The sequence below is a fragment of the Ptiloglossa arizonensis genome, chromosome 6, assembly GCF_051014685.1.
Source record: "Ptiloglossa arizonensis isolate GNS036 chromosome 6, iyPtiAriz1_principal, whole genome shotgun sequence".
Classification (NCBI taxonomy): domain Eukaryota; kingdom Metazoa; phylum Arthropoda; class Insecta; order Hymenoptera; family Colletidae; genus Ptiloglossa; species Ptiloglossa arizonensis.
This window is the reverse complement of record NC_135053.1, coordinates 23,652,131-23,667,333: the sequence shown is the minus strand read 5'-3', so window position 1 is coordinate 23,667,333 and position 15,203 is coordinate 23,652,131. Positions and strand designations below refer to the sequence as shown.

The 15,203-nt window shown below is 31.2% G+C and overlaps 3 protein-coding genes across 8 annotated transcripts; 2 read left to right on the top strand and 1 right to left on the bottom strand.

Moving 5' to 3' along the window:
• Nucleotides 1-2,993: 2,993 nt before the first annotated feature.
• LOC143148208 (U3 small nucleolar RNA-associated protein 6 homolog) lies at nt 2,994-5,743 on the top strand. Its single transcript, XM_076314272.1, has 10 exons — nt 2,994-3,012; nt 3,160-3,279; nt 3,369-3,495; nt 3,593-3,733; nt 3,815-4,005; nt 4,086-4,310; nt 4,381-4,723; nt 4,824-4,994; nt 5,059-5,233; nt 5,301-5,743. The coding sequence occupies exons 2-10, from the start codon at nt 3,188-3,190 to the stop codon at nt 5,639-5,641; spliced, it is 1,806 nt and encodes a 601-aa protein (XP_076170387.1). The 5' UTR covers nt 2,994-3,012; nt 3,160-3,187; the 3' UTR covers nt 5,642-5,743.
• LOC143148209 (tektin-B1) lies at nt 5,564-8,940 on the bottom strand. 5 transcript variants are annotated; one of them, XM_076314275.1, is made up of 8 exons: nt 8,505-8,939; nt 7,658-7,772; nt 7,320-7,482; nt 7,002-7,262; nt 6,774-6,944; nt 6,487-6,709; nt 6,184-6,407; nt 5,564-5,957 (listed from the first exon to the last, which is right to left on the bottom strand). In XM_076314275.1, the coding sequence occupies exons 2-8, from the start codon at nt 7,704-7,706 to the stop codon at nt 5,756-5,758; spliced, it is 1,293 nt and encodes a 430-aa protein (XP_076170390.1). In that variant the 5' UTR covers nt 7,707-7,772; nt 8,505-8,939; the 3' UTR covers nt 5,564-5,755. The 5 variants fall into 5 exon arrangements, with proteins under 5 accessions (XP_076170390.1, XP_076170388.1, XP_076170393.1 ...); XM_076314273.1 differs by lacking the exon at nt 7,658-7,772 and having other exon boundaries at nt 8,614-8,940; XM_076314278.1 differs by lacking the exon at nt 7,658-7,772 and having other exon boundaries at nt 8,443-8,935.
• A 547-nt stretch (nt 8,941-9,487) lies between these two features.
• On the top strand, nt 9,488-13,256 carry LOC143148210 (uncharacterized). Of its 2 annotated transcripts, none has more exons than XM_076314280.1 (4): nt 9,488-10,076; nt 10,709-10,979; nt 11,061-11,394; nt 11,887-13,256. In XM_076314280.1, exons 1-4 carry the CDS (start codon nt 9,705-9,707, stop codon nt 11,918-11,920), a joined length of 1,011 nt encoding a protein of 336 aa, XP_076170395.1. In that variant the 5' UTR covers nt 9,488-9,704; the 3' UTR covers nt 11,921-13,256. The 2 variants fall into 2 exon arrangements, with proteins under 2 accessions (XP_076170395.1, XP_076170396.1); XM_076314281.1 differs by lacking the exon at nt 11,887-13,256 and adding an exon at nt 11,476-11,837 and having other exon boundaries at nt 9,494-10,076.
• The last annotated feature ends 1,947 nt before the right edge of the window (nt 13,257-15,203 follow it).

The following is a 15,203-nucleotide window of genomic DNA, read 5'->3' as shown; positions in this document are numbered from 1 at the left end:
AAAGTTTTTGGTAGGAAAAGTTCGAAATCCTGCGAAAGGAAAAGTTTCGAGTTGGAAAAGTTCGAAAAACCTGCGAAAGGAAAAGTTTCGGGTAGGAAAAGTTCGAAAAACCTGCGAAATGAAAAGTTTCGGTTACGGATAGTTCGAAAAATTTGCGAAATGAAAAGTTTCGGTTAGGGACAGTTCGAAAAACTCGCGAAATGAAAAGTTTCGAGAAAAAAAAGTTCGAAAAACTTGCAAAATGAAAAGTTTCGAGAAAAAAAAGTTCGAAAACCTTCAGAAATGAAAAGTTTCGAGAAAAAATAGTTCGAAAAACCTACGAAATGAAAAGTTTCAGATAAGAGAAGTTCGTTCGACGTACGAGTAGACAAAACACGTACGAGAACACGAGGAGCGTAATTATCCACGAATCCGCGTAACTCGAGGATTTGCTTGGAATCGAGTTTCTGGTTCTCCGAGGATCGACTAGGATAATCGTGTCGGTGTATCCGATGGATGAGCGAGCCGTGGAATAAAACTACCGAAATTTTTGTCGAGAAGAAATGTCCCTGGAGTGACTCGAGATAAAATACGATAGATTTGTCGTCCTGGTGTTTCGCTAAATGGTGTTTGGTAGCAAGATAAGTATAAATATATTCAAGTTGTACGATGGCGATACCGAAATTTCATCGAGATAGAACGGTCATCGACAACTTTGATCAAGACGTGATAGAATTGGGTTCCTAATTTCTTAGGTGTAACTAGAATTGCTGTACCGAAATCGAAACGTCGACGTTCGCTCCGTACCTCTGAATATAAAAATAATCTTCAGCCGCAAACATTTGTATACAGTCGCGATCAATTGATTTCGCGAACACGCGTACGAAAATAACCGAATCAACTATCTAGAACCCAGTAATTTTTAAACAACAATACCGAGGGATACGAACTTGGAACAATATATCGATTAGAGTGTGTCGTGTCCCTCAGTTCGAAAATAATTTTATCGGTATCTATAATACGATCTTAACGAACGTAACGTATCGTGATTGTAAAGGGTGAACAACCTCGTCGTTAAACAACTATTGACAGGTAATATTCCTTGCAGCCTCGCCTAACAATTTCTAAAGTTCCGAATATTTCTTTCTAATTTTCGCATTGCGAAAAATTCACCGATAGTTGAAACGACACCTGGCATCGTCGAGCGATTTTAAAATTGAACTTTACAAATTTACTCGGCTTTCGATAAATATTTCTATAATGTTCAACGAATGTCAATATACGTGTGTGTGTGTGTCCGTGTGTGTGTACAGAATAGCGCAACAGAAGTCGGCTGTGTTGAAATCCATGTCGCGTGAAACGAGAAAAAAGAAAAGAAAAAAAAAAGCGTTAGCGATCGATCAAAATGAAATGCATCGTTACGAAACGACAGGAAACCGGCGGCTTATCTTAGAAACGCGTCGTTTATACGCGACACTTCGTGATACTTCACGGTACGAATCGCCGAGGAGTTCGAGCCGGCCTCGATAATCACGCCGGTGAAAAGAAGCACGTTTTGTATTTTGATTGCGTCATCGAGAACCGTTCCTTGCGAGCCAATCGTACGATCGACGTACCGAACTTGTACACATTTGTGCGATGATTCGTGCGATGTTTCTCGCCCAACGATTCTGTAATTATAGGGACAATACGTGAAATGTAATATAGCGAAACTTTGGCCCGGGCAAACTTTAACGCGCCGAAGGAATGTATAAAAGCAAAGCGATCGCGTAGAATCGCGTTGTAAAAATATGTAAGAGTTTTCACGCGCTGATATTGTTGTAATTACTTCGATTGGGGATCGTCGAGTCGAAACGGTGCTAAGACAAAGTCGTGTCTAGATTTCGTAGATTATCCTTTCCGTGTAACGTACTTTACGGTTTAACGATCGTTTGTAATAGATGAAGCGACGCGTTCCTTGTGATCCGGAAAAGGATGAAAACGTTATCCGGTTCTCTTGTACGTGCACGTCGACCGATTGCCTTTGGGCAAAGATTTCAAATCGATGCCTCGCTTCGTTAGGTCTTTCTTCCCTTTACCCTTTAACCAGATCGTCTAGCTGTTGCATAATGTTGTCCGATGGTACCGCGGTACACAGTGTGCGGCAATTCTGTTCCCAACAATTATCGATTATATTTCTAATTGCTATCCCGTGTAAATTGACTACTTTCGAGTGTATATATGATATTACAAAGTGTAGAAAATGAAACTATTTTATTAACGTGTACATAATTGTGAAGTGTGTTCGCGCGCGGAGTCGAGCTCGTTCTATGCGCGACAAAGTCAATTACTGCTCTGAATGCAGCCACTGTTCCGAAGGCATTGCACTTTTTGTATGTAAGAAATTGTACAGCGAATAAAGAGAAATTTCATACCTGTGAGCTGCCCGTATTGTGGAAAACCATATCCCAGATATTATAAAGATAGTACCTTGGAAAAGAAAAAAATAAGGATACATTCGCGTTCGTATAATTGACATTACGCTCCCTTCGTGACGAAAATTTTCTTTTCTTTTATCCAAATTTTTACATCGCGATATCGATCACGATACGTAGAAAACTACATATCGCACTACCGATGATACTGCTGTTCCGTTGTTTCGTATCATCCGGGGATAATGTAGAAAATTTTGGTATTCTGTAATTTGAACTACCGATTGATAAATATTCGAATAACTTCCAACGTTATCGATTCAAACTGGAATAAAACATCAACGCTACTACGTGTCGGAATAAAAACTAAGAGTGACGAAAACATAGTCGCAGCAATCAGAGTCGTGACAGACATACGTATAATACGGATCTTGAGAAATAAAAATACCGACGTTGTAAAAGATCGGTGGTTTTGGAGTGACCTCGTGGATTAAGAACGGTGATTGTAAAAACTATATTCGATCGGGTAGTCGGTAAAGGTAGTAAACGAAGAAAGTTCGTCCCTCCACAGATACTTATATTTCACGATGTCGGTATTTCGGATCGTGGTACACTAACTCCCGTAAGATGAACTTTCTATTCTATATTTCATCTGTGGTTTAACAGTATTGGGTGATAAGTAAAATAACTTAGATCTCTCTTATACATTCTCTATAGTTCGTGAAATAATCGTTGTTACACGCGCATTGAAATTTTTATTTTGCATTAGATCTCGTACTAATTGAAAAACAATAACTATGGCAGAATTCGTGGAAAAACGATGCGAGGACATGATTCCCGAATTGGAACAAATGGAAAGAATTAAACTATTTGATAAAAATGAAATTCGGTATATAAAATAGGTTATCTTTTGAAATAGGTTAAGTACATTGTTTATTCAAAATTTATTAATCGTTTATTTTTCTATACCGTGCATAGGGGAATCGCAAAGAAACTCAAAGAGAATGAATATAAAATTCAACGACATACAAAAACTAAAGAAGACTATTTACGATATATACAATATTTAATGGACCTTCTTAAGTTGATTAAACAACGTAGAGATGTATGTTAATACAATCTTTTATTCGGTTCTCTTTCGCTAACAAATTATATTATATCATCGTAGACACGTTACAGTCACTGTTATGATTTTCTTTCAGAAATTTGGTATTGCCCTAAAGAAATCCGATATCGACCATATTATTACGAACAAAATGAATCATTTGTATAAAGATGCGATATTTAAATTTCAAGATGATATTCGTTTCTGGATCGCGTATATGAAGTTTTGTAAACACGTTGTAAGTACTTATTTTAGTTGTATTATCTTTTACAATTTGAATCTTTGTAAAATTTGTAAAAGTTAATATATAATGTGACAGCAATTTCAAAATAGTGTTAGTCGCATGTTAGGTAGGATGTTACAAGTACATCAAGATAAACCTAAATGTTGGCATATTGCGGCTCGTTGGGAGCTAGAAGAAAATAAAAATATACAAACTGCTCGTCAGTTTTTACTTCGAGGTTTACATATACATCCGACTTCTCAATTATTATTTATCGATGCTTTCAAGTAAGCAAAATTTTAAATATTTTTCAATTTATTAATATTTTCATTTATATTCTCAGCGTTCGATCTTGTGTGTAATTTAGATTAGAATTAGACGATGTATCGTTAAATGTACAGAAACATGAAAATAGTGGTGACTCTGTAACACCAACAATAACAGAAGACGATATGACTATTGGACTAAAGAGAGCTTACATCGTATATCAACAAGCATCGAAACGTATTAAAGATATTAAATTCGTAATAGAATTACTCAACACTGCGAAGGAACACAGCAATACAGAAAAATTACAACATAAAATTGTTAGGTAAATAATATAAAAATAGACGTTAAACGTATATTTTACTTGTGAATTTGAAAAATAATCTTTATTCTAGTGATATGATACAAGAATATGCTCACGAACCTCTAATGTGGGATACAATGGCACGACGAGAGTTAGAGGGACTTGTTCAACCTCCTCTTGACGACACAGCAATGGAGATTGATAATTCGAGACAAATCACGTTAAGAGACTGTATAACTTCTTGTAATAAAGTGTATCAAACTGCACTTAAGAAGATTAAGACGGAAGAAATGTGGTCACTATATATAGAATGTTTAATAGAAATTAATCAGAAAGCAGGACCTCTGCCGAATTTTAAAAAAAAATTATTAAAAACTGCGTTTACACAAGCACATCAAGCAAAAAAGTTAAAGGAAAAGTATTATTTGCACTGGGTTGGTAATGCTTCTAATCATTATCCATTATGGATAATAACCTGCTTGTGTAAATAATATAAAAATACAAAGATTTTAATATCTAATAATTCTCTTATAGATTAACATATTAAATGTTGAGAAAAAGGATGAAACTACTGAAAAAAAATTAAAAGATATTCTGTGCATGGCAACTGAGGCTGTACCAAGTAGTGTAAGTCTCTGGCATGCAAGATTGAGATATTTGTTAGTTTCGGGACAAGACGATGAAGCTGAAACCATTTTTTCGAAGGTATAGGAATCTTGACAATTATTTTTAATTGTACGTGTACCAAATCTTATAACGCGCTTTTTAGATAACACAGATCCTCGGAGAAAAATCGCTACCTTTATGGAAAATGAGAATATTACATGCTCAAGCAAAAAGTTCTGAAAAGACGGAAGAAATATTCCAAGCAGCGGTACACGGACATCCAAATATTGCTCGTGAAATAAAACCTACGTATATCGAATGGCTGGTTCTAACAAAGAGTTAGTAACCATAAATTATAAACCTATTATTTTATTATATGTGTATTACATTGTATATTTATTTCAGGCATACAAGCAGCGCGCAAAATTTACGATAGCCTTTGTTTACAACCACCTTTCTCTATTGAATTGCATAAAAAAATGATAGAACTAGAGCTAATGCAACCTGAAATATCACTGAAACATACAAGAAAATGCTATGAAATGTCAATGTTACAATTTGGTAGAAACAACACAAATGTATGGATAGATTACATCACGTTTGAAATGAAATATGGTGATCCAAAAAAAGTTGGAGGATTACATAGAAGAGCAGTGAAAACTTTAGAGCCAGAATTAACAGATTCCTTTATTTCCGAATACAGTTTAATCAAAGCAAATCCAAATTCCTTAAATACAGATATATAAGTATTCTCAAGCAAAGAAAAGCGTGTAAGATGAAGTTACATGAAATAATAAACACATATTTTATACATTTAAATAGCATTCTTCATAATATAATTACATAAATATTGCAATTATTCATAACTCAAGTGGTATTTCTTTTTCCATACGTGTAAGAACGATGTTACGGTCTGTTTCGTTAGGTAATCGCGTTCTATCCCCCGTTTTCAATGTCGCTCTCATATCTAAACACATTACGTCTGTGGCTAAAGAATGTTGTTTATCGTCTAAATTTCTCTCAATTTGCAAAAGTAAACTTTCCAGATTATTATACGCTTCTCTAGAAAATTATACAAATAATACATCTAATAGATATTGCGACAAAAATGTTGACATATGTTCATCCTATAAATCAGAATTGGGCAAAATCTTAATCTAAGTAAAAATTTCAAATAATTGATAAAGATATACCACTTATTCTACTTCTTATTCAAATATTTTTTTTGTTAGATGATGCCCATTTCTGTTGTAAAAAATACATATTATTACGTAAGCTCTATGCATACTTTGAATTCTCGGTAATTTTCTTTAAATCTTTTTCAGTCTGTCGCAACTGTAAAACTTCATCTTTCAAACCTAAGTCAGCTTCGTCACGACAAAGTTCAAAACCGGGTCGATAAGTGCGATTTTCTAATCTTGTTTCTGCACATTTTATCGCATCACTTTTATGTATTAGTGCATCTTCTAATCGTACTATTTCTTTTTGCATGATTTCCATTTCTTTTTGAATCTGTAAAATTAGAATGAAATACTTGCACCCTAAGCATTTATAGTCATTTTACTCGTAGCAATTTAGAAGTCAAAATTACTTTAAGCTTTTGCCACTGCAATTCGTTGCGAGCTTTTTGCGTCTGATAGATTCTTTTTCGTAAACTGAAATCAGTTACATCTTGCTGAGCCTTAATATCATTTCTGGCGCGTTCTCGTATTACGTTCATAGATTCACGGAAACTGTATGTATCGCTTAATTCATTATCAGCTAACACTTTGATATGCTGACAGTGCTCCAACCAAGCTTCATAAGATATTGCACTAAAATAATAAAATCCATATCTTATGTTTAAATCATAGGTTTTTCACAAATGTTTGTACTTACACTTTTGAAGTCTTTAATGCATTTGGTTTGTAGCTAATATTTGCACAAGTGCGGTCTAAATTAAGATTATCTGTATCTATTTTAATGGTTTCATCTTTATCATCCACATCAAGTTGCACTTTATATTTAACTGCTTCTAAACGATTTAATTTTTCCCATGCATCTTGAAACCTGTACAAAATAATATACAACTAAAAATGTTTAATCTCTTTTATATTAATATTGTACCTATCAGTCAATAATTGTTTAACATTTTCAATAACACAAAGTTCCTTTTTCAATTCAGTGTCAGCTTCATCGTATGTAAGTTCTGTTCCTCTTCGACAGTCTCTCATGGATATACATTCTGCTGTTACTTGTAAAGGATAATTCAAAATTTCCAATTCTTTTTCTGCATCGGATTTTTCATCTTGTAGAAATTGAATCTCTGATACTAGTTTCCCTAACAAATTATGAAGTAATTCTCTCCAACGTGATAATTCGGTTGTCCTAAAAATGTGGAGTACGTGTAAATTCTTTTTTGAATATATTCCTGATCTTTATTACCTATCTGCAAGACGAGCATTGTTCATGTATGTGTCCCATATAGTTTTCACCATTGTTTCTGACTGAACAATTTTTCCTGAATTTCTTAATTCAAATGCTTCTGCACTTCTAGTATCTGCACCTTGCTGAAGTTCCCATTGTCTAGCATACCAATCTGCCAATCCTAGTATGTAAAACTCATTACTTCATAAATATAAACTTGATTATCATAATTTCTTTAAAAAATATATATAATTTTATAATTCTATTCAATAAAAAATTATTTAAACATATTACAATATTACAAACGAAAAATATATCAACCTTTTTTACACGAAAAAACTGAAGATTCCACTCACCTATATGTGGTAAAGGTTTCTCAAACGTGGTTACAGACTTGTTAGCCATAATTTCAAAAAATTTAATTCAAATGTTAACGACTACAAAAAACTAATACGAAAGAAACGTACAATTCTAAAAGTAGCACACATTACAAAGTTATTATTGGTTGCATAGCAACCACACATGTACTGAATTAAATATCGATTTAATAACACTTTATCATACTCAATTATTGTGGGCATATGCGTTTATAAATGTTTTTATTTTGCAATATTCTAAACAATAATTAAGAAGAAGCTTAATTTTAATACAATTAAACGAATAGAAGCATTGTATATTTACTTCCTACTCTTCGAGAAATTTAATTCAATAAATATATAAATTATTTTAAAAAAAAATCATTAAAATTTTTAAAATCAAATTGCTCTCGAAAACAAATCACTCATAATTGATAATACTGCGTAATCAATTGTTTAATATACAGCATGTCCTACTAAAAACAGATCACCTACTAGAATAAAATTATACTTCGGATGCAAATAAATAGTAAATTGTATTTCGATGTTGCTTTAAAAATTAAATATCTCGAAAATGATTACTTTTACGGTAAATTAATCTTAACATATACATATGTAAATGTATTTTCAAGATTTATTACTCTAACGAGAACATTTCATTTAAAGAAATCGAAGTTATTAAAATTTCTTCTATAAACTCAACGATAATGCATACATACATACATACGTACATATATACATAATACATGCATGCATACGCACACACACATCAGACATTATATGACCTCTCGGAACCAAACCTCTTCCTATTGCTTAAAATAACGAAGTATTGGGACACCTTGTATACCAAAATGAATAAAATCCGATGTTAAATCACAGCCTTCTACATGACAAAACTTCAAACATTAGACAAAGTCTATGTATGTAAAAAGTTGAATACGTCGATTTTTTTATACCTTTTTGCGTATTTAAGAAATGCAAAAAAATTATTTTGTTGTCTAAAAAAATATTCTGCATTCTTAAAAGATAAAATAATAGACGTTTCATAACAAACAAAAATGTGGAAAAAGCTCAAATAAAATGAAACGTAAAAATCGTAAACATTCATAGAAAGGTACGAATGTACATAATACTACGCAGGAGTTCGGAACAGCTGCGTTGATCATGAAATTATACTGAAACGCAGAACATCGGTACAAGATATATGTACCAATACTGGTCAGTTATTTCTCGGTAGCCTTAATAAAAAGAGGTATAAAAACATTCTGACGTCATACCGGTGTACGAAAATACTGGCATACATAGTTTTTAATTTATTCCTAATTTTTATATAAAAGAATTTCATCTAACTAGAATATTTTAGATATTGTCAATTGTATTTCTATAAAACAAACGTAAGGAAATAATTTGGAGAATGCAGGTAGACGTATACCTATAATAGTCAGTGAAAGAACTTTTTTCCACTTTATATGCCTTACTTTAACTATTAAAATATATTGAAAAATTGTATCATCATTTAATTCGTTAAAATACACTTACTTTTTAACCAATTCTCATGATATTAAATTATCGTAAAGTAGAGGGTACGTTGTTGGAAAGGACAAAGTGGAATGCATACCTACTCTCTGCCCTACATATAAGATAAAAACCGGAAACATGCCGATGGTAACTTCCGTCGTAGTTTAATGTTATTATTTCCAGGTTTAAATATTTTATTATTATAAAAGTTATAGCATAATATAACTGGAAAAAGATTACCAATACCGAAATAATTTCGGTTTTAACTTCTTTGGTGTAAAGTATACACAACGTTATCCTCGCATGGCGCGCTGGTTGGAAGCTTCTGCTTCAATACGTCTGCGCAATTTAAGTTTACCCACCATCGCGCCAAGCTGTACTTCCGACCGTTTATAGGGACGCGGGATAGAATCCTGCTACAAGTTTGTATAGATAAGCGAGCATAGAGTAGTGTGTAAAGGCGCGCCATTTCTAAGTTTGCAACGGAATCCATAAAAGAGGATCACACTTTGGCGACGGTTGGAATAGTATGCGAAGATTGAGTATGAAGAGTAAGCGTAGGAAGTCCGAAACGAGTGATAGCGGTTCAGAGGAAAATGGCGTCCCGCGTACAACCACGGCTGATGAGAACGACGAAATGAAGAAAGGAAAGGAGGACGAGATCGCGGATACGCCACGAAAAGGCACTGTAAAAAAACGGCAATCTCGTAGTCGGCATAGTCTAAAAGGAACAACCGAGGATTCCTCTGTGAAACCCGAAGGCGATACTCAAGCTATGGACGCGGAAGAAGAAGAAAATAAGAATACGGGGAAGGGTGGAGCGGGCAAACGGTTCAAAAAGGAGGATCAAAAGGCATCTACTTCGATAAAACAGCAAGGAAATGATGAAAAGGAGTATGAGGTATGTTAAACATCCAACCGGCATGTGCATTCCTCGAAAAACAATTTTGTTTACGCGGCATCGAGAATAGTATCCATAGATGTTTAGTGCTTTATGCAACAACAGGAAACAAGAATGGCCCTTAGCGTGTAGAATGCCGGGTAAATTGTACCATTCAAATAAGAAATTGTAAATAAGTTATTTTATTTCCAAATTTGAACCATTTTTTATCGAACAAAATATTGTTTTCTTTGAATCGATTTTCTAAAATATTATTTGCAATTACTATTTTATTTGTATTATTGTGAAAATAAAAGCCCGGTTTTATTTGAGATAAACACACACATGGTTATATTCAGACCTAGGTATTATTTCAAATAGAACATGAAAATTTGAAAAACAATTTTATTTAATTATGAAAACAATAAAAGGAAAATACTTTATCTTAAATATTGAAACATTTTGTCAATAGCCAAAAGTTATCTTCCTGAGGTAGTAGATTCCAATTTTGAATAACATTACATTTTTACCTTCATGGTAATCTAAATCAAAATATTAAATTTTCACATTTTATCTAATTCTATGCAAAAAAGGAGAATAATCCTTAGAATTTAGAATATTATGAATATTACCATTATATGTTTATGAACCAGGTTGAAAAAATTGTGGGTCAACGTACTATCAAAGGCAGACGTCAATTTTTAGTACGTTGGAAAGGCTATGATGAAGATTCTGACACATGGGAGCAAGAAAAGGATTTAAATTGTTCGCAATTAATTGAAGAGTTTTTAATCGAGGATGCAGAAAATGAAGAAGAGAAATCTAAGAAGAACGAAAATTCTCCAAAATCAATGAAAAATAAAATTCCAAAAATGGATAAAAAATCAAAACGATCTAGAAGTAGTGTAAAGAAACAAATAGAAGGTATTTAAACGTACTACACAAAATTTTAAATATTGTTTATTTATATACAATTATAATCTAATGATTATTTATTGATTTTAGATAAAGAAATAACAATGTCAGACGAAGTAAGAGGTGAAAAAGATGATCAGAAAGAATTTGAAGTGGAAAAAATTATAGAAGTACATTTTAAAAAGAATAAAACAAGAGAATTTTTGATTCGTTGGAAAGGATTTACATCAGCAGACGATACATGGGAACCAGAAGAAAATCTAAATTGTCCAGAACTGATTGAAAAATTTATGCAAAAAGTTGAAAGAGCAAAAACTACTGACGTACGCGAACTTAGAACAAATCGCCCCCACACAAAACGATACACATTAACCACACATGAATCAGGAAGAAGATTATCTCGTCGAAATATGGATAAACAAAGGTAATTCTTTTTGTTTGTTGGTAAATTTTCATGATTTCCTTCTTTATTAGGGTTAATTTATGTTTTTTTTTTTTTTTATAGAGCTACGTATCATGAATGTGACGAATAAATGGTTGCGAGTCATCCGAACCCTAAAATTCATATACATGTATATTCATATATATGTATATAGATACAGACATTTCTTAGTGTTATTAAAAAATAACACTTCGTCAAAAGTTAAAATATAAGTGACTTTCTTTGTAATGCAATCTTAAAATAAGAAAAGCAATTACAGAATGGTCTATATGTGTCTTACATTCATATTATATTACTTCATTTATCATACTTTTATAAAAAATCGATTTTAAAGTGTAGAATTTATTTCTCTTTGTCCACTTTGTAAAATTTTTGAAAAATACATTATGAATTCTTGACATCACAATTTAATGTTGCGTTAATATCTTGTGTGTGCATCTCTTAAACATTACAATGTTTTTATATTTTTTTCAGTTTATTAAATACATCAGTATGTCAGAAATGTTAGAAAACCTGTTCAAGCATCAACATAAAACTCATACTAAAACATGAAGAATTACAAAATCTGATATGAAATAATAGTTTAACTTGCATTATATACATTAGAAATTAGACTAACTTTAACACGTTCACTGCGGTATAGTGCATATATATATATACATACATATACATATATGCTCTGTATCGTATTTCATTCAATGCAAACCAAGTTGTATTGAATTTTCATTACGTACTAAGATGATAATGTAAGTTACATTTTTTCACTATTTTCATTGAAATTTACGGAATGCAGTTCTGTATTGCTCCATGGACCTATATACTCTATTATCAATTATGAAAGTTTAGTATGAAGTGTAGTACATCCATATCGCCAAATATTAAAATCCCCGCTTTGAACGTGTTAAAACATATTTTACTCATACAATGTTACTTTGACTTATACAGAGCAAAATTTTTTCGGTTATTACTTAGTAATTAGATTAAGGTGTATAATGTATAAAGTAATTCGTAATTTACAGAAAAATTCAATAAAAATTCGTCCCTGATATAACACTTATGCAGACAATTATATTATTAGAATCGTGCAAATCATACATATGTAATTTATAGCTTTAGAACAATTATAGAAAAATTATATACTGCTTGTAATTTAAATGTTCTTATGAATCGTAATTGAACATGTAAATTGTTAGTTATACAGTATCACTTTTTTTAAATTTAATATGTTCTAATGGAAAAATCGTAGATTGTAAGTTTAACATGTTCACGCTAGCCTTTTATTACTTTATATATTCCCAATCGAACGGCATAGCACAAGTGATTGGGCAATGAATGTTTATAACGTTATATACAATTCACGAGTGCTTTTGTACTGTTGACTTTATTTGTTGGACACATGTGCAAATACTTAATAAATTGCAGTTTGTCCCAATAGTGTATTAAGTCGGCGTGACGTGTTAACTACTTTTGATAAATAAGTTTTCTAAGATAATGGCCATACAATTGAAAGAACAAAAATATTCAAGTACAAGAGAAGATTATTTAAACGGGAACATCTATATATTTTCGTTTATAAATGTATGAAAAAGCTATTTAAAGTGGCAAATAATAATGGAAATAAAATTTAGATAATTTTTTTGAAATTTTGAAGTTCAATGTTTTCTTTTTACAGAGACTATATATTTTTTTAAATAAATCGATTATTCTTGTCATTTAGCATATAAAACTATTAGAGGAATGTATTTAAAAAATGCATACTTCATAGAATATTTCAAATTTCTTAATAAGGCACGTATAAGTACTTTATTTAGAGAAATGTACATACATAGAAGCGGTACACCATCAAATAACAAACATTTCATAAATCATTCCTTAGTGTTTTTTTAATTGAAATATTTTGTGAAGTATCTATATACAAATTGTCGAAAAAAATCGATCTACTTAAAAAATAATTAACAACCTTCATATTTCAGAAGAAAAAACAGACCTTAGGAAAATACTGTTTTCTATTACTACCTATTCCCTTTATAAGGGAATGGATAAAATATAAAAATATTTTATAATATTTGATGTATCTATAAACAATAGAGATATTTAGGTATTCCCATTTAAATGATCTACCCTGTATAATGGTTTCAAATGTTTTAGTTTATAATATAGATATTTTGTTAATAAATATATCTTTTTAGAGTATCAAAACTTCAAAAGACATAAGTACTGAGTTTTAATTGCGATACTATTTGTTACTTTAAATGATCTTGAAGTAAGCATGTCATACAACTACTAGAAATGCATTTATTGTTTTGTGTATGAATTATGAACAACTTAAAAACTTATGTGAAGAAAAAACTATAATAAAGATTTGAATTTTAGACGAAGTTTCTGTATTTTCAAACAATATTACTTATGGTAGTATTTACAAAATTCATACATGAAAGGTATGTTTAAGTATTAATTTATATGAGATCTACATTTACTATTGTACAGGACAATCCATACAATATAAATATTTGTTGATAAATAAGGTTTATGTGACAAATTAATAGAGCTACACATTATTTATATATATTTACATATAATATGATGAAGTAATCAGCAAACAAAGTTAATTATTTGAATATTTGTATTAAATATTTACTTATAAAGTTTAAGTGTCAGAGAAAGAAATACACTTTACACGGTGATGATATGTACGGTATATTGTTGTTTATTTAATAATACTAAATCAGGTACATACTTTTTACCAATCATATAGGTTCTATACCATCCTGTAGCATTTCATTTTATACGACATTGGTGAAAACAATAATAAGAATTTATTATATATACGTATAATAAATATATAAGAGAACAGAAAAGAGATATGAGAACAGAAGTTATGTTAAAAATACTAAGTAATATGTAATTATAGTATGGAACTGAAACGAGCAATAGTGGAAACATACAATGCCAGAAAAAGATACTGTAATGATTTGGATCAAACTGAAAATAGTTCTAACTATTTTTGGAAAATATTTATTGTATTACTTGTCACCTTAACTCTGATAATCCTATTTATATTCTGTCATCGCTATATATGTGGAAAAATCATTTCCAGTTGTAAAAGGTTCAATATTGTTTTATTTACACATATATAACATACATATGCTTTTACTGTACTTATATCCGTGTTCAGTTATTGGTGCAATGCTAAAATTACGTTAACAAAGGTATCTTACATGGCGGAACAAGGAGAGCAATATCGATGATAATTTTCCTATAATGAAAGAAAGTGACAACGATTCTACGAAACGACGATCCTTATGGCCTAATGCATCTAAGGATTCAACATTCCATATGAAATGTAACAGCCAAAGGGATAAGCAGTATGAGAATAAGTGTTGCAAATTAAAAACTCTTTTACCGGTATCACTTTAAAACACAATTAATCATGATTACTTCGATTTTATAAAGATAATTGTGCATACATTTATGATCAGGAAAAGAAAAAGTTACTCGCCTCGTGTGGAAATACAACTGTGACTACCAATAATAATATGGATTTGACGAAACGATTGTCTTTGAAAATGTCTTTCTCGTCTTTTTCGTTGCCTATTACTAAAAACAAAGGTATACATGATCAAACATTAAATAAATGGGATATAAAAAGTTTAGAAAATTATAAATACAATGAATTAAGTACTCGGAGTATAAAACACTTTACTCAAAATTTGCGTAAGGTATGAACTGATTTTTAATTAAATAAAATTAGTTTCAACACTACTGACTTATAATACATGTTTTCTGAATTA